The 23,128-nt window shown below is 42.2% G+C and overlaps 1 protein-coding gene across 4 annotated transcripts in view; it reads right to left on the bottom strand.

The window, feature by feature from the left end:
* Positions 1–10,718: 10,718 nt before the first annotated feature.
* ETV3 (ETS variant transcription factor 3) overlaps positions 10,719–23,128 on the bottom strand; it is a 285,104-nt gene continuing 272,694 nt past the window's right edge. For all 4 annotated transcript variants that reach the window (XM_069604542.1, XM_069604543.1, XM_069604541.1 and 1 more), the window contains exon 5: positions 10,719–18,815. In XM_069604542.1, coding sequence (XP_069460643.1) covers positions 17,479–18,815 — 1,337 coding nt within the window. In that variant the 3' untranslated portion in view covers positions 10,719–17,478. The remainder of the gene's footprint in view (positions 18,816–23,128) is intronic.

Below are 23,128 nucleotides of genomic sequence, written 5' to 3'. Positions count from 1 at the left end.
CTAATGCCTCGACTCAGCCGAAGAAACTTTCGATGAGGTTTCGACTGACTTACCTCTCTCGAGCTTCCCCTTGCGCTCCTTCAAGGCTTTCGCCGTCATGGACATGCAGTCCTCACACTCCGAACAATGGTGCTCAGCTCCCAAGCAGATCCTGTGTGGATACGTTAGACATTTTTTTACCGCAGTCTCGACATTTTTTGAAGCCGGATCGCGGTGTTGTCGGTTCCGATGAAGAAGCCATCGAGAACAACTTGGTATATTCGAGTAAATGTAGAGGGTTTATCTGACTGAACTGAGCAACGATATTCCGAGGCCCCACGAAGCGTGGAAAAACAGAACTAAGCAACGGACGCCGCGCATGGCTATTTATGGGCATGGTGACATCGGCGCTGATACGGTGGCTGTCGAGGGACATCGGCTCGGCAGATGTTGACGCATAGAGCCCTATACAGAGAAAAAATTTCCAAGGCCAACAAGCTGGAGACGAATTATGAAAGATAAGGAATACGTCGGAGGACACAATCCCTTCAAAGTAAAGCCCCGCTCACCAAACTGTGTTCTTCAACCCCTCTGCTAGCAAATTTGAATCTGCCTATTCTGCCAAATGGTCTTCAACCTCACTGTCAGCATCCTTGACTCAGCCCATCTCGACTAACTGCCCTGCCCCACCTCTCCCACTGGTAGTTATACATAATAACCCCACCTCTTCCACTGATAGCTATATGTAATAGCCAACTACTCCCAGTCTACGCGGCCTCACTATGTATACGACCAGCATATATACTGTTCTACTAAGGGCCATTCTAGACCCTATATCCATAACTAGCACTACAAGCCACTACCTCCTGCATGGACGTGGCTATAGTATGTCAGATCAACTACTAGCAGGCATGGGCAATCCATTACCATTGTCGCCCAACAACCTGAGTCACTCAATCTAGAAACCCTAATGCTCACATCATGGACAGACCTTGCAGCACTACCTCTAGAAACATTAGACTCCGTTCCAGACTGAACAAACTATTCAAACCTCTTGCTAGGTCTACCAGCAATACAAATACTAGGAAGTCATGCCCACCAACCAAACTAACCAACACCTTAAACACTACTCGCCTCACCCCCACACCACCAAATAATGAGAACTGACAGCATAACATACCAATGTACCTCTCAAAAACAACACCAACAACCAAACCCCACTACAATCACCTACTGGGAACAATACTCCACACCTTAAGGTGGCCCTATTAAATGCCCGCTCATTAGTGGCACATGCCACAGAGATAGCGGACCTCATTCAGACAGAAAAGCTAGACTTCATACCAATTACTGAACCTTGGCTACATATGGCAGCTGGCCCCGCCCTTTTGGTCGCAGTGCCAGAGGACTATACAATAATCAGAGCAGACAGAACTGTGGCCTGTGGCGGAGGCATAGCCATAATAGCCAACACCAGCCTAGCCATGAGACTAACCTCCCCGCCCGATGTTAAATCTTGCGAATCCTTAACTGCCAAGCTACCGATCTCCGGCTCTAAAACGCTCACCATTCACCTATTGTACAAACTACTTGGCCCCATTATGTCCTTTGAGGAGGACCTAAACACCATCCTGTCTGCCAACCTTAAAAACACCTCACAAGTCCTACTGTTAGGTGATTTTAACTTTGGGTTTAAATACCCCAAACACCTACAGGCAGAACAAATTGCTGACTCTCTTACGAAACTAGGCTTTAGCCAAAGAGCAACCCTTCCTACCCATATCAAAGGAAGAACTCTCCAGTGGGTGGGAGACCATAACTGCAGAGCCACTTTCACGTCCATCACCCCACAGTCCTGGACGGACCACTACCTCCTAACATTCTCACTAGAAGCCATAACTCACGCCACGACAAACACCCCATTGGCATCTGCCATACCTACTAGAAACAAGAAGATTACAGCCTAGAAACTTGTGCCCTTAATACTACCAACACTAAACTCCCTACCGAGTCCACTGATACTTCCTGCTTAGTCAAGGAATATAACAAAATAATGCCTGGCGCGCTAGATACCATTGCCTTGCTAAAAACAAGGAAGCTACAAGGAAGAGCAAACCCAAAATGTACCTGAACTACTGGTTCTCTCCGCACCTCAAATCTTAAAGAGCTTGAAACTCCAATCCCTGTACTGAACACCTGTGTGAAGGACAACAACTGGTGCACTGGTATTCAAAAAGCCTTATCTAACAAAGTAGCCATCCTACAGGATAAGATCACAAAAAAGACCTCCACAAGCCAATCATAAAACCTAGTAAGCCTACATCTACAAACAAACTGACACACCGTTTCAGCTTCACCAAAGTTTCCATCCTAGAAGGGGAAAAAAATTATTCTCACCCTCAAACCTAACTGCCAAGGAGACTTTTGCCCTTCAACTCATTAAAGATGCTGCCAGAGACCCATCACCATTTGTCTCAAAGCTAATTAATGCTTCTTTTTCCACTGGTACCATCCCTAGCAATCCCAAGGAATCCAGAGTACTTCTACTCCTTAAAAAACAAACCCTAGACCCCTCCATTCCAATCAACTACAGACCCATCACCACAGTCCCTTCCTGCTTAAAATCTTAGATAGGGTTGCATACCTCCAAATACAGAAAAATCTCTAACAAAATCATCTCTTAGGAGCCCGTCAGTCTGGTTTCAGGCCCCAACACGGAACAGAAACAGCATCATCAGACCTCAACGCCCAAACTGACGCACTTGGGGATAATGGGAAAACTGCCCTGCTGCTTTTGCTCGACCTATCAGCAGCGTTCGATTTGGTAGACCACAAAGTCCTCTGTAACCATCTAGACACGGCTGCCCACTTCTCGCACCAAGCAATAGGCTGGATACAATCCTTGAACAAGGCTATGCATGTCTTTTCACCATCAGCATCCGGCGACCCCATTCCCATCACCTGCGGGGTGCCACAGAGATCTTGTGCCTCACCTACCATGTACAACATTCATGAAGCCCCTTTTCGATGATCTTGGTATCACCTACACAAACTACACCGATGATACCCAGATCCTCATACCGCTGACGGGAGATTATGACATGGATTTGGTCTTGGTGAATAGGGTGTACCTCATCATCCAGGCATGGATGGCCATTCACGGTCTATGCCTGAATGATGACAGAACTAGTTATCCTCTGCACCACCCCTAATCTTAAACTCTGCCACAAATATTCCAGTTTCAATATTGATGGCATCCCAATCAAAGCAGCCAAGGAAGTCAAAACTTTAGGATTCTACTTAGACACCACTCTCTCCTTCACTAAACAGGTCAACTTCATGACCTCAGCCATGGCCTACACTTGTAAACTAATTAGAGCTGCCAAACCCTTCCTCTCCACACACAGTTGCACTAACCTGGCCAGAGCCATAATTCTGTTGAAACTGGACTATTGCAATGCCCTATATCTGGGGGAAAACAAGCACATTATTAATAAAATCCAGATTCTACAAAACAACGCCCTTAGAGCGGCGTTGGGTATAGCAAAAGAAGTTCACATCTCAGAGAGAAGGAGAACGAACAACTGAAGTGATGGCTATGCTGATTTGTAGAGGGGAAGGAGGGCAAGCATATGGAGGGGAAAGCGATTCTGGACTAGGAGCACAGTGAATACCTTTTTAGCCCTATATCCTAGACCCTAGCCTCCACAGTTCTGGGAGATTCCAAAGTACAGATCTACATTGGGGGCCTGAGGGGTGGTCCCATTTCCAGCTTAATTGAGGAGGTTCTTTAGGATCTCCTGTCCGAATTGAGCGCCCATCCTCAAGCTTGTATCCAGACAGTGCCTGCAAAAAGCAGAAGCTGAAACAGTGGCCTTGGTACCCGAAAACCTTTATTGCAGTTCCCGAAAGTCACAATCTAAAACAGCTTCTGAACCTTTGTCCCATCCAAATAGAATTTCAAGGCTCTTCCAACATCCAAACAGAGGACCCTTTTCCACCCCTGAAAATGGTAAGGTAAGAAAAATAGTACAGTTGTTCTGGGTCTATATCCAGGTGGGTGTGGAAATCCATCATAAACAGGAGAAGGACGGTCCCCCAGCAGGAGACACTAGGCCCATGGGAAGGCATTAGTAGCTGGGGGTTCATAAGGGGAGGCACAGGACACTGTGCCTATGTCTAGAGGTGCCAATGAGAGTGGGGGGGCTGGTACTGACAAAGCCGGTGTGGCAGGCCCCACCTAGACTGGAGGCTGTGGCATAAACTTCACAAAATTCCCAAAGTGGCATTCACAGGCTGGGAGAGCATCAGGTTCAGAAATCACTGAATAAAATGACCTTCCAAGGATGGGTGAGAAGGCACACGAGTGCTTTGTGTTTGAAAAATAAGCGTCCCTTCCGAGAAGCATTGACAAAAAAAAAAAAATAATAATAGATGCCATCTAAAGCAGATACCACATCCAGAGACAACTTTGCCACCTCTAAATTTAATGTCTTTTCTGCCTGCCTGTAGGACACAGGCAGTTTATGACGCTGTGTAGGGCAGCGTTTAGGGACAAGTCCCCTCTGCCTGTGACTCCCAGCATTTTCTGCTAGACTCTTGGACCTTTTTCCTTGTTCTCCTGAATGAGGGAAGCCCCTTTCCCCTCATTCATTCTGTTAGATTGGACTATGGGAACCACTGTTCATTGTTTTTATTTTTTCAATGGAGTCTTGCTTCCCTCCATACGTCTGGTATCTGGGTTTTACTTTTGCAGCACACAGGACCCTTTGTGCAGTGTTGTTAGGAGCCCTTTTGGCTTTCCTTTTTATGCTTTTATTTTCCTTGATAACTATTGTTCAAGGTTAGAAGGATACTTTGTAGCCTTATCTTTTGCTTTTGTGAGATCAACACACCACCCTATGCGGCATGATGAGGGGTTACCTTGTATCTCATTTCTCACTGCTTTTATAAAATTTCTGTTACAGTGACAAGCATACAATCATGGCTGGTGGCAGTAGACGTGGTCTAGCGACTTGTGCGATTTATGCCCGCAGGCTGTCTTCATAGCTGCAGTTACACAAAGAAACTGTGGCTTTTCATTTATCGCAGGTTTTTCGTGTGCTTGGCCTTTCTTGGTCCTTCTGCCACCCTAGGTGGGGAGGTCCTGGTTTAACTTTGTCTTTGGCGTGAACCCTTTGTGTAGCACAACGAGACTCCAGTGTGTCTGCCCAGCATAGAAGGAAGGAGAGGGTTTCAGCACTTCACAACTCCTCAGGTACTGTGGGACTTGTGGTAATAAATACCTCAAGTACGTCTGTCCCTCCTTTGCTGCTGGTGTGCTAATTCAGTTTTTTGGGTGTTCGCCCATACCGTTTACCAAGGCCTAACACTTGTGTGCCCATAGGGAGCCTTTCTACTTACTTGCAATTGAAGATTATTCTGTAACTTTGACTTTTCTGCTATTGTGCCTTATCTTCAATCTGATTTTGAAGAACTCATACCTAGATAGGGATGGACATCTAAAGCCTTAAGACCTCTACTACTAGTCTTTTAAAGCACTGACCTGCTATTGTTGGTGTTGAACAACCCTTTTTATTCCAACAGAACATTTTCTGAGTTGCTATAACCAGTGAGTTTACTTACCTTGAATGTTTTTCATTCACTGTACAAATCTAAACTTATGGTTTACTCACCTGAAGTATTTGAAAGTAATGCTATCCTTGTGTATACAAAATAACAATTTTACTAGAACTATACATGTGTAAGAGCTTCTTTGGTCCTATGTATTTACTGAGCTGATTATACTTAGCTACAACTCACATCTCTCTCCTTAGATAAACCTGGCTGCTATACTATACTACCAAACCTTTGAGCAGTACAGACTTATACTAGAAGTTGGGGCTCTGTAAACCAAGGAATAGTTTTATCAAGTCTTACCACAGAATTAGCTTCAAAGAACAAAGCGAGACAAATGAGCAGTGCCAACAAGGTGCAACTTTGTGAAATTACAATACAAGGAGAATTGTGGTAACCAGACTGGGGATAGTAAGTAAAGATTATGGCTCATAGTGGAACACCATGCTTCAACTGACAGGAAACAGTAAAAATAAAGTTTTAAGTTGCAGGCACATTACCACCATAATTGGTTTAAGCTAAAAGGAAATATAATAGAGCTTTGCACATCAACATTTCTTAGAAAAATGTACTTTACACGGGTAACAGTCAGGTCACGCACATCTAACATTGCCATTGTACATCCAGAAGAACATGAGCTTTAATGAAAGCAGGCTGACAAACTCGTCCACTTGAGGCTGAAAAAAGCATTGTTAAAATGAAAAAAAAACTGCAGTTGGTACTTCTATATTGTACATCTACCATTGGTATGGCAATGTAAATTGATCCAATTGACCGGAATTTAGGGTGCTGTTTTTAAACCCTTAAGTGCCAAAGACGAGATAGCTCGTCCTTTTTGGCACTCTGTTTTGAGCGATCCCTGCTTTACAGCAGGGATCGCTCAAAACAGTAATCCAAACCCTGGGCTATGAGAGGGGGAGGTCCTTGTGCATTCCCACGGGTGTCCTCTTTTCAGAAATGCATAGTGTTCTGAGTTTTCCTTGGTGGCTTGGACACCCGAGGCCCATATCTTTATGGTGTGCCCGTCTGGAAAAATCGTGAAATTCAGCTGTCTGAAAAGACTTGGGGTTGGGGGCGTTTTCGGCTTTCCCCTTGGCGCCCAGGTAGGTGCACCCACACATGTGAGGTGCCGTTTTCATCGGGACACCTGTGGGAACGCGGGAAGGTATGACATTTGTTGTTTTTGTGTGGTTTTCATAACGTTTCGACCCATTTGCTGGTGCCCTTTGTCACACCACTTTAATTTCCCAAATGTTCTCTACATTTAGTCGCTGCTTTAGGCACCATACACTTTTGTATCACAACGGATGGGTAACCCCTAAACCATGGAACTGGGAAACAACAAAATAGCACGAGAAAACCCCGGAAGGGGAAAGAAGTTCACATGGAAAAGTACTATATTAGTCAGAGTACTCAATTGTAAAAACTAGAGGCAAAGAAGAGGAGGAAGCTCAGACATAGATATTCACATTTTAATTTTTAATTTATTATCATAGTAAAATCGCATGATATATAAACATCTAAACATCAATGAAAAGGAAGAATTAATTTATGTATAAAATTGTTGTCAAATCTCATGCCTCGAAATATTCAGACACAATTAAATTACCACAATTCATAACCTTGTATTGATCGAGGTAAAAACATCACTCTCTCATTTATAAGTTGCATTCAAAGGATAGAATTGCTGTAAACCCAATTAATAATTGAGTGCTGATTGCAAACGAATGCTAACCAGGAAATAAAGTGCTGGATGCAAAAAAAGTGCTAAGTGCCAAACTACCACAATTCATAACCTTGTATTGATCGAGGTAAAAACATCACTGTCTCATTTATAAGTTGCATTCAAAAGATAGAATTGCTGTAAACCCAATTAATAATTGAGTGCTAATTGCAAACGAATGCTAACCAGGAAATAAAGTGCTGGATGCAGAAAAAGTGCTACGTGCCATTTATTATCATAGTAAAATCGCATGATATATAAACATCTAAACATCAATGAAAAGGAAGAATTAATTTATGTATAAAATTGTTGTCAAATCTCATGCCTCGAAATATTCAGACACAATTAAATTACCACAATTCATAACCTTGTATTGATCGAGGTAAAAACATCACTGTCTCATTTATAAGTTGCATTCAAAGGATAGAATTGCTGTAAACCCAATTAATAATTGAGTGCTGATTGCAAACGAATGCTAACCAGGAAATAAAGTGCTGGATGCAAAAAAAGTGCTAAGTGCCAAACTACCACAATTCATAACCTTGTATTGATCGAGGTAAAAACATCACTGTCTCATTTATAAGTTGCATTCAAAAGATAGAATTGCTGTAAACCCAATTAATAATTGAGTGCTAATTGCAAACGAATGCTAACCAGGAAATAAAGTGCTGGATGCAGAAAAAGTGCTACGTGCCGTAGATAAAATCTTTGTGTGATTCATAAGGGCTTGATTGTGAATCTGGAGTCTGTTTTGAAGACGTAGACCCTAAGTTGGTCCAAGATAGTGGTGCCGCAAAATAATTTTGATTCGATCCGCCACCCAAGCTGGACTGGTGATGCAAATTAATTCACATCTTAAAATGATTTGAGCTCTTGATCGAAGCCGTAAGGGACCCAGTTCTGGAAAAAAGGATCAGGAATGTTCCCACTGGGCTGTCCGGAATATTCCAAAATCGGTGTAAGCTCAAGCCGGGAGAAGAGGCTAACGGTTTCGGGACCGTAGAAGAAATAGCCGTGGGTGCAAACCCCGGAGTACGCCTTTACTCTCGCCTCTGTAGACGGCCGCTGGAATCTCGCGCGAGATTCCAGCGGCCGTCTACAGAGGCGAGAGTAAAGGCGTACTCCGGGGTTTGCACCCACGGCTATTTCTTCTACGGTCCCGAAACCGTTAGCCTCTTCTCCCGGCTTGAGCTTACACCGATTTTGGAATATTCCGGACAGCCCAGTGGGAACATTCCTGATCCTTTTTTCCAGAACTGGGTCCCTTACGGCTTCGATCAAGAGCTCAAATCATTTTAAGATGTGAATTAATTTGCATCACCAGTCCAGCTTGGGTGGCGGATCGAATCAAAATTATTTTGCGGCACCACTATCTTGGACCAACTTAGGGTCTACGTCTTCAAAACAGACTCCAGATTCACAATCAAGCCCTTATGAATCACACAAAGATTTTATCTACGGCACGTAGCACTTTTTCTGCATCCAGCACTTTATTTCCTGGTTAGCATTCGTTTGCAATCAGCACTCAATTATTAATTGGGTTTACAGCAATTCTATCCTTTGAATGCAACTTATAAATGAGACAGTGATGTTTTTACCTCGATCAATACAAGGTTATGAATTGTGGTAATTTAATTGTGTCTGAATATTTCGAGGCATGAGATTTGACAACAATTTTATACATAAATTAATTCTTCCTTTTCATTGATGTTTAGATGTTTATATATCATGCGATTTTACTATGATAATAAATGGCACGTAGCACTTTTTCTGCATCCAGCACTTTATTTCCTGGTTAGCATTCGTTTGCAATTAGCACTCAATTATTAATTGGGTTTACAGCAATTCTATCTTTTGAATGCAACTTATAAATGAGACAGTGATGTTTTTACCTCGATCAATACAAGGTTATGAATTGTGGTAGTTTGGCACTTAGCACTTTTTTTGCATCCAGCACTTTATTTCCTGGTTAGCATTCGTTTGCAATCAGCACTCAATTATTAATTGGGTTTACAGCAATTCTATCCTTTGAATGCAACTTATAAATGAGACAGTGATTTTTTTACCTCGATCAATACAAGGTTATGAATTGTGGTAATTTAATTGTGTCTGAATATTTCGAGGCATGAGATTTGACAACAATTTTATACATAAATTAATTCTTCCTTTTCATTGATGTTTAGATGTTTATATATCATGCGATTTTACTATGATAATAAATTAAAAATTAAAATGTGAATATCTATGTCTGAGCTTCCTCCTCTTCTTTGCCTCTAGTTTTTACAATTGAGTACTCTGACTAATATAGTACTTTTCCATGTGAACTTCTTTCCCCTTCCGGGGTTTTCTCGTGCTACCATACACTTTTGTAACCTGCACAAGTCACCTACCCTTGAAAAGGTCTGCCTGTGCTCTTTCAAAAAATGTATGCTTGCCATTCCTCACCACATTTGTTTTCCTGATTTACACATGCTAAGTATGTCTGATCAGTCCGTAAGCATAAAACTCCTGTGTACCATGGCTCAGTGTTTGGCTTGTGGTATTGCTTATTTTGAGAAACTACAAAAAATGTGTGCTTTCCTAACTGCACATACATTTTTTTCGGTCATTTTCCCGCTCCTCCCCACCCCCAGACACAGGCATTTTCCCCTACATAGTTGTTGCCCGACCTGTGCAAATCACCCCTTCCTAAACTTGGAATTTTGTCTACGTTTCAGAAATATATGCCTTTCTGTCCTCCAATTCGGCTTTCCTACCCTTTTCTTCCATTCCGTCCATGCATGTCCAAATGGCAAAAATGGCCAAAATCGCCTACCTCTCACAAAACTGTTGCTGACCACATCAAAATAATTTCTTTCCGTTTCCAATCAACCTGTTCTCGAAAGCTAGGAAATTGGGGAATTCAGCACAGCAAACCATTTGTTCCTAGCTCTTACAAGGAAAAAACCACAGGCTTCTTTGTACATCATTTTATTGGCATTTTTTGAAAACACAAAATTGTCACCCTTTTTGGTTGTTTTCTCTACAGCAACCTAGGATTCCTGGGTACACTGGGGGGAAAAAAGGGGCCACATTTGGCCGAGATATCTCATGTAACAAAAAAGTTACAAGGCATTGAATGGCGACATACCGAAATCACCAAAAAAGGCCTTGGCACTGGGGGGAAAAAACCCATGGCACTTAAAGGGTTAAGGGTGCTGAAGTGCAATTTGCTTTTCAATGGCAGAAACCAGAGTGTCATGCTCAAAAATTCCCGATGTGCTCCGGACAGTACCCTTGTATTTGTGGCATGATCTTTGCAAATGTGGACCATTATTAAACAATTTGTAAAGAAAGCACAAAACAGTTTCAATACCTTCAGTCAACGGTCATTCCAGCAAACAAAAGAAAATGCATTGCCTTTTATTCAAAATGTTTTTTAATGTTCACTTTTAATTAATGAGGTAAAATACTTTACTTTCAAATTTCATACAAAATACAGAGCTATCCAATACCCCTGGGGAAAAAATATGTATATTATACATATAGTTCTCTATAACATTAAATCATATATATATAATATATATGGCTAAATGTTTTTTTCTTGAAGACTTTATAGAAAGTGGAACGTCTAAAGGCACTGCACAAACAGGAGTTAAGAAACTACTTTACACTTTATGTACATATAAACACATTGTCCAGCTACAAAGAAGTCGATTACACAGCCATTATTCATATGTATGCATTAGTAATCCCTGTTCAGTTAGAAATCTAAACACAATTCTGTCGGGAACATGCACAAAGAAATACATTTAAAATAATTTCTAGTCAAGGTTTTAAAACACCAACAAAACAGTTAAACGAAAATCTGATGTAAAATGCATTTAAATCCATAACATTTTAGTTTTTTTTCCTTTGAAACACAGGAATTTATAATAGACAAAGAAAATAGTACAAATTAAACACAGGGAATAAATAAGACCAAGCCAATAAACCAATCCTTTTTGAGTATCCTAATTTGTGAGCCAGTTCCAAAGAAAGATTTGCTGTTAAAGCAGAGCAGCGAACCCAACCCACTACACCAGGCATTTCTCAAATTCAGGATTGCTTTTAAAAAGTTAAAATAGTTTATGAACAAAGGTATTGACTCAAGGGCCATATTAAGGAAGTGCGTGGCAAGAGCAACCCTGTGGCAGACCAAATTACAAAATATGCCAAATGATTTCTAAAACCTCAAACCTAAAAACAAAGAGGACCAGATAGTGGAATATCTGAAGTTGCATCCGCTGAATTTTTCAAACCCAAGCCTGAAGAAATATTTTGCTGCTGCTTTAACAGTAAACATTGTTGGAATAAGCTTTATTAAGCATTTCTGACTGCAGCCATGGTGAATAGAGGATTTTGTAAACCCAGAAGCCAGATGTATGGGCCAGAGTCAAGCAATTTCACTTAGAGGGCTACAAGATCATAGGATCCCAAACTGCCCAACAGCTACAGGAAATGATGCTATTAACGCACAGTCACAGGGCTGGGTGCTTGGCATGCCACTACAATTGCTCTGAGGAAATCATACAAATGGGAAGAAAAGTACTGTGACATGGAAACCAATCAAAGAACGCTTGGTGGCCTCCAGAGGTGGTCAGTCCTTTGGTGCCATGGCACTAGACTGGGCGAGGATGGCAGGTGCAACAGCCAGCCCTCTGGGCAAGGATGGCAGAACATGAGAGAGGGCCCACAGACACAGGTAAGCAAAGGCTTGTTACTTGGATGGAGTGGGAAGGGAGGAAGGAGACCAATTGGTGAGCGGGACCCTGGCAGGCACCCAGTGTGACGTTGATAATCCTTTGCGCCACCAGGATCCATGGCAACACCAGAAGGTATTGCCCATTTGTTTTGTAGATCGTGATTGGCTGCCAGTATTCAAAGATTCCAATCCGGTTGCTCATAAACCTATTTGCTGCAATTCATAATGTAAAGGATTCTGGACCACAACTTCAGATCATTTAAAAATGAACAAAGTAAATCATTTAGTGTTTAAAATCTCAGATTAGAATGCATTTTAATTAAGTTTGGTTAGTATTTAAAGGAACATTTGAAATGCCGGCCCTGTACAATATTTTGAATAGTGCATTTGAATAGTGCATTAAAAAAACAAGAAATAACACTATTCCTTTCTGGTTGAATGCCTTTTAACCTTCTTGTCAATTAATTCTAATAAGCAAAAACAAGTTTCAAGCAGTATACCTTTCATGTTATTTTGGTTAAAAGCAGGTGTGAATGTACACCTTCAGAAGTTAACCGATATGGCCTTTTAAACGCTTGGGAAGCTACCGAACAAGTGAGTGTAGATCAGCACGCTCATCAACATCATGGATGATCATCAGACCTGGAAGGCACCTTAATGCTTAACCCATTCTTACTTACTGGTTAGAGTGGCTCACTGGGCCATCTAAAGTGAACAAGTTGCCATATTTCCATATCAAGGAGTACTATGTTAACTTCAATTACGTAACCAGTCGGGTCTGTCCAGTTTCTAGGCTAACCACATTTCTTCCCTGAACGAATGCCCAGTCCATGAGTTTATGATGACAGATGCTAGTCTATGCAGGCCGGTTCAAGTGCGTCACTTTATACGATCGTCTAGGCATTTATCTTTCAGTTGAGGCAGCATGTACACAATCTGGCACTTGGGTATTGTCAAGGCAGAATCTCTCTCTTTGCTAAAAGGCCTCTGGTAATGTTCCTGAGTAAATAGTGACACTCTGTGGCCTCATCCAATCGCCACAGGGCACCCAATACTTAAGTAAAAAGTAGCTTTCCTATCTGGATGCAGCCAATACTTTAGCTTAGCCTTGAATGATCGTTCAGCCAAACATATGTTGCAGAAAAAACAGATCAAAAGATAATTATCTGCCAAAAACTATCAACAGCAACGTATAATCTAAAGGCTCAGACACAAATGGATGATCGAGCCACAAATCTTAATGGTCACTGTGAGAGGGGTATCAAAAAAATTGATAAATTATCTTCCACAATACTATGGGAAGATTTCAACCTCTTTAAATGCACTTAAATTGAGAGAGATTATCACAATATCATCGTAAGGCCTTGTTACCTAAATGGTACTTGCGGATTTCTAGGACATCATAAAGGAAGAATGCTTGTTTGAGAAAAGAAATGCTCGATCTAACAGAGGCTGTGTGGACCATTTGTTCAAATAAGATTATAGGCACCCCAAGTAGAACTATGGGCGTTTTCACCAAATCATCAGTAAAAACAAATTTGCAAATTGAAAATATAAATTTAAACCAATTCCCAAATAAAAGTGGTCTTACTTTATAAGGAATTACTATTGAGTTCACCATTGCGACGTTTCAGAATGCAATGGTTAGTGCAAAGCTTGCAAGATTATCATGGGTCCTGAAATTATTTCTTTACTTGAGAGCAAAGATAAAATCCACACGCAGCAACACAACAAAAAAGTCTGCTGCGCTTCAAGATATGTATTCACCATGTTTTATTTTCACAGGATTTCCTGAGCTTCACCAATTTTTAGCAGATATATAAAAAGGCCCATTGCGAGGGCGTTTCTGAAGATAGTTTAAAGAATGTCTGACATTTACAATACTGTCAAAATCAAGCACAACTGTGTGCCCTTGATAAAAATAAAAAAAATAAAACTGCTTCTTTAGATGGTGCAAAAAGGCTACTCAAGACAGTGATTAGGTTGAACTGAGAAATTCATCTGCAGGGATGCTGGGCGTACATGAAAATGGGTCCCGTTGAAAAGCATTTTTTGGTTTTAACAGACTAAATGTCCCTCAAATCGCAAGAGGAACTACTTCCTAAAAGGCAAATGTTATAGTGCCCCCTTTTGAAATGTTCACCAACGGGGATTGGAGCTTAACCTAGACACCTGCCAATGTAGTCTGCCCAACAAACAGATGCAAAACAAATCTACATGATGTAGCTTTCTAAACATCATATTGGAAGTGCTTTACCATCACTGCCCTGAGAGAAGAAACCCCCATTATAGTCAATATAGTGTGGAATTAACAGGCACACTTAGCAGAAGTGCATTGTCAACACAAGTTTGCACTATATATAATAGCTAGGGAGCGTTCACAAAATCATTCTTGAGATTGAGGTTAATTTTTTTTCTTCATACTGAAACAAGGAACAACGTGCTGGAAACATTTTGGATGAAGGAAAACGAAACAGTGCAACTTGCGTGACCACAAGTTAGCTCATCTGCCCGTTACGTGAACAAAGGGGATAACATCAGGAGGAGCATATCACATTATGAATAGCAAATCCATTATAACAGGACAAAAGATTCCTGGAATACAAGGGAGATGGTTTTTAATCTAATCACTACAAATGAAGCACTGGTTAACCAGTACTTGAGTAATGTAGACTGGAATATTTTCAGTCCTTACACGGCCCAAGTCTGCCAGCTTCCCCAACAGCAGTACATTCTTTAAATCAGCCAAACATCTTTTAGCCAGGTTACCAAATCTGAAACGAAAACTGGCAGTGCTAGGTCTTTCACAGAGTTTGATGGCAAGAGCGATGGTGCCGAAGTACATCTCAAATGTGACTGCCTTTCAGTGAACAATAACAAACACCACATGCAAGAATACAGATCTTTTTCACCAGTTTTCTGTTATGCTCGTCCCAAAATAAGTCAGACATTTTCAATTTAACACTGACAAGTGCAGGCTCCAACACAATCGGTTACAAAAGTAGGACCCATAACCATGTGAAGGCATCCCCTTTTCTAACTTCTGGTCAACTGATGGGTACATTCATGCAAATTTGGTTTTTCCTAGCCATGGATTTGGCACTGCTCGGCCCTGGCTTTCTCCAGTTATCACGGATGCCCATCAACTTTGTCTGTACAGCATCACAACGGTCTACACTTCTGAACCCTTTTCTTCTGCTTTGCAGAAGAGCAACTGACATCTTCGCCAAACTTTTAAAACTAATCGAATGGCAACAACGTTAAGGTGAGAAGTTCAACCTACCAGCTGAAAAATGCGTCCACCAGAATACCATGGCACACAAAAAGCTTGCAGGAAGATTCCCTGCCAATTGATATCCCTGCCCACCCCCCCCTAATGCAGAATGCAGCATTAATACTCACAATTAAGGCATAACTGAATTACCAGAATGTACGACAATTTAAAAAAAATGAATTACAAATAGATAACTTGTACCAATATAGAAATTTGCATCAAGCGTACGTGTGCTTGTCCTTCGGTAGAAAATAGTACTCTACATGCAAAGCCTTTCCTCCACAGGGTTGTCAAATTCTACAGCAACCAAGTGAATACTCTGCCATATGTGCACTTCTTGGTAAGGGTTATCAGAAACAGTTCTCTTAAATCACAACTACAATGTTTGTAGTAATCTTTCACCCAGCAAATATATTCAGAGCAAAAACTGTAATTTCAAAAATAGATTTTAAACAATGTAAAGGCATTTGGTTAATTCATACTTGTAGGAAAGGTTACAGTCCTTCTGGATTCCCCTGTGCGAAATTGGGAGGTGCATCAAGCAATATAGAACAAGAAGAAACTCTACAAATCTATGAAAACCAACTTAAGGCATGTAATCATAGATGCACAAATGTGCAAACTGTATGCACAAGAGAATTTGTGGGCAACATCATCACGCATACTGCCCACTGAGTGCTTGTTTGAAACGGAGGGAATAAAGCCATTTGATTGGTCAATTGGGTGTCCATACACACTGCATTTATTTGGTTTGTAGAGAACATGAATTGTATATTTAATGCGTTTGTGACACCCATGCCTGCAGGCTCACGTGGAATGTAGTGCATCAATTTGATTTAAAAAAATCAACTTTAGGAAAGAGACGTGCAAAAGGCACAGATTTTTTGCGGACATGAAAGTGATAAATGTTGTAAAGCTAGAAGTGTTTTAAGAAATCAGGGCATCTTAAAGATTTCCCAAATGCAGTTGTGGATGGCGACTGGACCTCAGGTGGCCAGCTTACATTCCTGCTTTGCACTGCTGCTACCTGCAAGCATGTTTGCGGATTACTTGTCATTCACTTTTACAAAAGGAAACACTCAGTTTGTTTACACAATACAACTCAGATATGCAAGTAAAGCAGGGCTAAGCCTCATCCTGAAGTAATGCTATTTTACGAGGGCTTTTTGGAAAAACAAATCCGAGATGTTTTCTTAAGTGCAAGAACACGTTTCAAGAAATCGAGTTGTAGCTCTACAAAGATTTCCGAAGAGGGGAGGGGCATGAGGTAAAGGCACAAACCTACATCTTGTGCCCGACAACAGCTCAAGGTGCCCATATAGGACAGATTTATTCATTAACCTTTCGTGCAGATTACTTGGCAGTCACAAAGTAACCTTCTCGCATGAATAGAAGCACATATACGCATGTCTTTTTTTTTGTAGGAGTAAGCTTGTTTTGTTTGTTCTTGTTATTGATACAGCAGCCCCAGGATGCCACCTCTGCAAAGCTCCATTGCCTTAAGAAGGCACACGATTGCATTACAGAATAAAATTCTCATTCACAAATGCAGAACAGGAGCAGCGTAATTGATCATGGGGTCTATGACCTTATTGGTGCAAGTTTCTTTGTTGGAACATTGGACCAATGGAATTAGTACATCTTCTGCTTTACTGCTATTATTACACTGCTGAAGGGTCAATTGCTTGCAGCAAACTTGAAGCTGCACATTCAATTACACAAGCAATATTTATCTTGCTTCGACCCAATTTTACTTCAGCCTTCCAAAAATTGTCCAGTAGAGCACAGGATCTTTCCTCGCTGAGAATAATCTTTCAAGGAGAAAGGCTAGCATGCTAAAGTCTTCTGGAAAGACTTCACAGGAGATTCAAACAAGTTTGCTTACTGCTACACTTCCCAAAATAACCCAGCAAAATACCATTGGCAAACTATTGAGGACACCTAGTGCCAATAATGTCACCAAATTCAAACTTTGGCATTTAGATCAATTTTTAATCCTAAACCTACAATGCAGAAAAGGCTGATAACTCATCTGCATCTCGCCAAAAATTATCTAAACTGCAACGACACCAAACCAACCCAGACTCATTTGTCCAGCAATACTATTGAATAAGTAACATCATCAGGTTATACTGTAAACACATGGTTCTGTGTTAACCCGTTCTAGGTGTCAGAAGCAACAGCTGCCACGACTGCTGTAGTCTCTGCCATGAATGTTGGAGATCGGAGGTCGAAATAACTGAATTTCCCATTCTCCCTCTGCTCAAGGCTCTCAGCCTGCCGGTCCTCGATCCAGCGGCGTTTATGGCGTAATTTTGGTGGCATTGCAGAGTCTTCTTTTTTTTCTGGGGTTGAATTCTCTGCTAAGGATTCCCTTGGTGGTCGATCCATTCCTTCGTTCTGGTCTTGAGTCGTCACTGTGTGACATTGAATTATGGACTGATTTTGAGTTATCACGGTCGTGCCTTGAGCTCCTGCATTCTGAGAGTTCCTTGGTGTGAGGGTCAAAACTGCAGTTGGCCAGGAAAGAGGAGTAGGCCTGGCAAACACTGGTTCTTTTTTCTCTTGTGGGACAAATGCCCCTTCTTTTCTCTCTTCTAGTGTCAACACATCTTTTCTGTCGTCTGGTATAAAAACTGGGGCTTCTTTTTCTTCTTGTGTTGCAATTGGAACAAAGCTCTCAAGCTCCTCCTCTTGATGTCCATTGGTACTTTCACTTGTAGAGTTTGGACTTTCAGGATCCTCATCCGACACTGGCTCTACCTTCATTCTTGGCAGGACAGGTGACATTTGGGGAGCAGCACAAGTCTCTTCCACACTTTCATGCCGTTCCCTGTGTTTGCGTCCCACTGGAGGAGCCTGGAGCTTAATGGGGAAAGAAGGCTGCTCCTCAGGGTGCATGTGCCTGTGTGGGGGAGGGATCATAAACCCTGGGTACCTGGGGAATGTCCGTGGACTCAGGTGGTAGTTGAATACTGAGCAGGCTTGTGCCTGTAGGTAGTGTTTCATTTCATCTGGATTGAAACTGAAGTAGCTCCCCCCTGAGAATGCAGGACTTAATCCAGGGGAAGGACTATAGGAAAATACAGAAGGAGTAAGAGATAAAGCGGGGGATAGAGGGATGTTTAGAACACCACGACCTGGAAGGGGGGACACAGAGAATGGACTGTGTGGGTCAGGGTACATGCCAGGTCTAGAAAAGAGCGGGAGCATTAGTTCTGGTTTGTGCTTCTGATTTGCAATGTTGCCAGTGCCCAGTGCATTACGTGGTGCCATCAGTTCTGCATTGTGGCGCCATTCTGCATGAAGGTCGTCCAATTCAGATGGGTTGGTTTTCCCATCACTTGTGTCATTCAAGGATTCATGGCTGGACTGCCCAAGGGAACCCCCAGAGAACCGATGTGCATGACCATCTTCGTTGGGAGAATCAACATCCAGAGGCGGGAAATGAAAGCGGGATGATGCAGTGGGGATGGGAGGAGCACTCTGTGGAACATTGCCTGTTGAAATAGAAAAAAGAAAAGTACATTTTAAATCTGACATACATTGCTCAATGAAAACAGCTAAAGGATACATTTCGTTTTGTAAACCAGCACAATGCCAAATAGCAAATACACACTTTATTAAACTTAAAAATTATCCCACTTGTGCGATCTTATCAGGCATTTGAAGATTTGGAATCATTTAATAGAATTAAATCATTATTTAGCTAAGGCCGCTGACAATGGTGATCAGTTTATTTGCAATAGCTTCGTAAGCCAGCTAATGTTCAAGCTCCAGGAGGACCAGCTTAATAGAAGTTGATCAAGATAATGCACTAGCAAATAGAAAACTAGTAAGTGCTCAAATAAACTGTCCTCAATAGAATAGAAGTTTGAGATGAAGGGCTAGCCAAGGATGATCAAGTGAAAGCAGCTGCCAGGTACCATGCAGTCTGTCTATGCAAAGTGGGCCACGGGTAAGAAAACCTTAGGGCTCCCATTGGAGGGGGTACGAGGCAGCCCAAGGACTGGAGGTCATTGAGAACCAGACCAACTGGGGCTCGTAGAATGTCCCCCCCTCCCCCATGTGACTAAAGGAGGCAGATTACTGGAAGGTGTGCACTTGCTAGAGGACACTGGTGGCTGCTCTTGTGTAGAATCGAGATTCCCAAGGTGAGTGACATGGCAGTGGCCAAGCCCATAGTCACCATCAAAATGGTGCCAGAGCACACATCACTGCACAATCCGTCATCCTGTTTTGACGGGACTTTGGCTCAGAATGAGCCAGAGATTTTTGTACCTCAACCCCTTAACAGTCTTAAAACTGAGGACCCTTTGATCTAGACCTGGTAATGGACAGCAGAGACCTCAAAGTTGACGTCGGTACGAGATGTTGGTCCATTGTGCAGAATGCCCAAATACATCTTCCAGGCTGCCGGGGTGTCACCTTGGGTCTAGACCCAGTAGTAGACCAAAAGGACCCTCAGTGTTACCACTGGTGGCATGAAAAGCCAGACCCTTAGTGTCAACACCAGTGCACACTCAACAAACCACAGTGTCACACAGAGTAGAGTGGTGACAAACTGCAGAAAGATCACAAGGACCCCTCTGACAGAGCATAGCCCGGGAACCCATGGAGGGGAACTGGCAGGCCGTCAGAAAAAAACAAAAAACAAAAGGCCAACGCACCAATTTTTTTAAAAACAGGTCACACTGTGAAAGGCAACCAATCCAGGCCATGCAGAAAAAAGGGACAGTCGGGCATTGCCTGGAGGCAAAGTCAGAGTGTACCAAGGCCACACCATCACACACGCCTGTATGTTGTATACGGCTAAAATTTGGTTTAAAGGTTCTGGTCCAGTCTCCCTGGGGCAGACATCCATAATTGATGAGGATAAAGGGACAGGAAATAGGAGTATAGACAATTATGCGTTGTGTGTGAAGCATATCCTATGTTATAGTAAGATACACCTGAAACTGTAGTGTGGTGATTAAATCCGAGGATGTTGGATAAGCCTTATTCAAAGCAAATAGCCCTACACTACAGAGCTACCTGCCCCTTATGATTCACAAGACACTCACAGCTCCTTCAAATGATTTTATGACATTGCTTTTTTTCGATTTGACACTGTATAGTCACAACCATGTTTCAAATAATTAAGGCGGTTGAATAGTTCCATAGTAGAACTATTGTGCAAGCGCTCACCCATGACTGGATATGCATCAGCATACTTGAAGGCTTCATTTACTATGTTCCTTTATCTTTTTCCACTATAGTTAAGCTCCCTGGTTGCTGTTACTGAAGAAAGTCTGATGTGGATGCTTTTCCCGCAGCTCCTTGAGGTTCCATGCATACCAGGGATGTGGTTTCAGGCAGACTTATGAATGACATACATTGCTCACCGTAACCATATTTCTGATGATTGTATCCGCTTAGGTTCACACGCTGTGCATATAGTCTAACATCTAGTGGTAATCAGAGTATTGCTCATTTATCTTTGTGAATAGTCACAAATGGGCGTTGAAGTGAGATTGCCTGCAATTCACTAACTCTCCTTATCGAGGTGATGGCCACTAAAAAGGTTGTCTTATTGGTGAGGGCCGCAAGGCTAGCCTTGTGCAGGGGTTCGAAAGGAGGTGCCATTAATCTTGAGAGAACAACGGTCAAGTCCCACCCGGGAGTTGGGTTGGAAACAGGGGGGTGCGAGGGTTCAAGTCTTTTTAACCCTTCCATGAAGGCTTTAATCACAGGAATCTTCCACCATGAAACCTTGCTCTGAGATGTGGTATACGCAGAGAGTGGCCAGGTGGACCTTTAGGGAATTGAAAACAAGCCCGGAGTCTAATAAGTGTGTTAAATAAAGGACTATATCTTTAGGAGAACAGTCAATGGGCTTGACATTCTTAGTATTGCACAAGATGGCAAAGCGTTTCCACTTATTGGACTGTCTGAAGTTGCCTGGCTGGAACCAGTTTGAATTGGGTAGCTGGCTGTCCTGCCTGCAAGCCACCCCTAGGTTATTGACAGGTCCATAGGACTGAATGAATGAGTTTGTGCATAAAAGGCAAGGAATTTGGGACAGAAGGCTAAGTCGACCACTGAAACTGAAGTTCTGAAGACGACCAGAGACACCTGCAGCACCTCCAATAACCACAGAAGCAACACTGCTGTCCTGACTCAGTTTTTGAATCGATAGGGAAGCTCCGCCAAAGGAGACTTCCTCCTCTGTGCTGCTGGGCATAACTAGCCGCAAGGCACCTCAATTTGAGCTGTCCCCCGACTCCGTGCAATCTTCCTGGGATGCAGAATGCCAATACCTGGGGTACCTCGACCACCTTGAAGTGCATTGTCTTGCCATTGACGAATCTCGCTGGAAGTTCGGTGGCATCTGTGTGGAACTCCAGAAGCACAAGACCACTTCTCAGAGTCCCCTCACCAGAGTGCAGGACTGGGAAACGAAGAGGATTCCAACCAGAAGTGATTGTTCGCTCATGGTGCAGAGAAAAAGGCGCCAAAACCACAAACGATGTGGGAGTACGCAAAATTCTTTGCTGGCGAGTCCCTCTCTCGACCACTGCTGCAGGAGCCCATCCAGGCCACCCACCCCGTTTACGTCACCACGACCAAGGACTAGGAGCGTTTACGGCCGTGCATCCAGGAGGCCTCCAGCTGCATCAGATCCTTCACTCTCAAGGTACCATGGGGCTCTTGGTAAATTTCCCTGAAGCCGTTTGTGCTGCTCCTTTGCTTTTGGAGCACTGTCTCGACTGTTTAGGGGTTAACTCATTTTCAGTCACCCAAGCTCAACAGCCTGTGCCCCTCCAGGGAAGCTTCTCCTAAGCCCCTGAACGTTTACCAAGACAAACTAGCTTGTTACTTACCTGTGATAAGATGTGCATCACAACTTTAGCATTCCTATTGACTTGAGCATTTCTTTTTTCCTAACCATAAATCCTTTGAACCTATTGGCTTGGGCAATGCTCGCTTCCCTCCAAAACCGTGAACTGAAGAAAACTTTGTTAGGGAAAAGACTGCCTAAACCTGATAAGAGTTGCTACTAGCATTGCTTACCTGTGATTGTAGCAATTTACATTCTTGAACTTACCTAAACTTGATTAATGCAGAGATAATTTAAAAGAAGTACTTTTACTAACTTGAACTGACGTCACTGTGTGTGGATAAAGAAAAGTCTATAACAATTTACTCACCTGCTTTATTCTTCCTTACTATTCGAAATGTACTTTTGATGTTGCTAGTGGATACAATATGCCTTTAGTTTCTAGCTGCCTTTTGTATATACAAAATAAATCACCATTTTTGATTTAAGTACAAGTGTGAAAGTCTTTCTTTGGGTCTATTTATGTTCCGATTTCCATGTACTGATTTACAGCTCACATTCCTGCTCCTAAGATAAGCCTGGCTGCTCTGCCAATCTACCAACGTTGGGTAGTACAAGACTACAGTAGAAGTTGGGACCTTAAAGAGTCCAATAGCAATTGGACTGTAGAAAAAAGTACCAAACAATCTGCTATTGTTATTGAAAACCCCTTTTTAATCCTACAACATTTCTGTTGTGAGTTACTATAACAAGTGATATTACTTACCATTGAACTGTGTTCAGGATCTGTATGATTCCTACTATTGGTTTACTCACCTGAAGTATTGTTTACGTTTTCTATTGTGTTCAATAGTTAAAATAGTACTTGCCTACCTGAATATAACATTACCTTGTGTATATAAAATAAATATCTATTTCACTATAACTACAAGTGTCTTAAGAGTTTCTTTGGGCCTACACATTTACAGAGTTCATTGTACTTCCCTACAGCTC

The sequence above is a fragment of the Ambystoma mexicanum genome, chromosome 1p (genome assembly GCF_040938575.1).
Source record: "Ambystoma mexicanum isolate Mex_15411 chromosome 1p, UKY_AmexF1_1, whole genome shotgun sequence".
Classification (NCBI taxonomy): domain Eukaryota; kingdom Metazoa; phylum Chordata; class Amphibia; order Caudata; family Ambystomatidae; genus Ambystoma; species Ambystoma mexicanum.
This window is presented reverse-complemented; position numbering and strand designations above follow the sequence as displayed.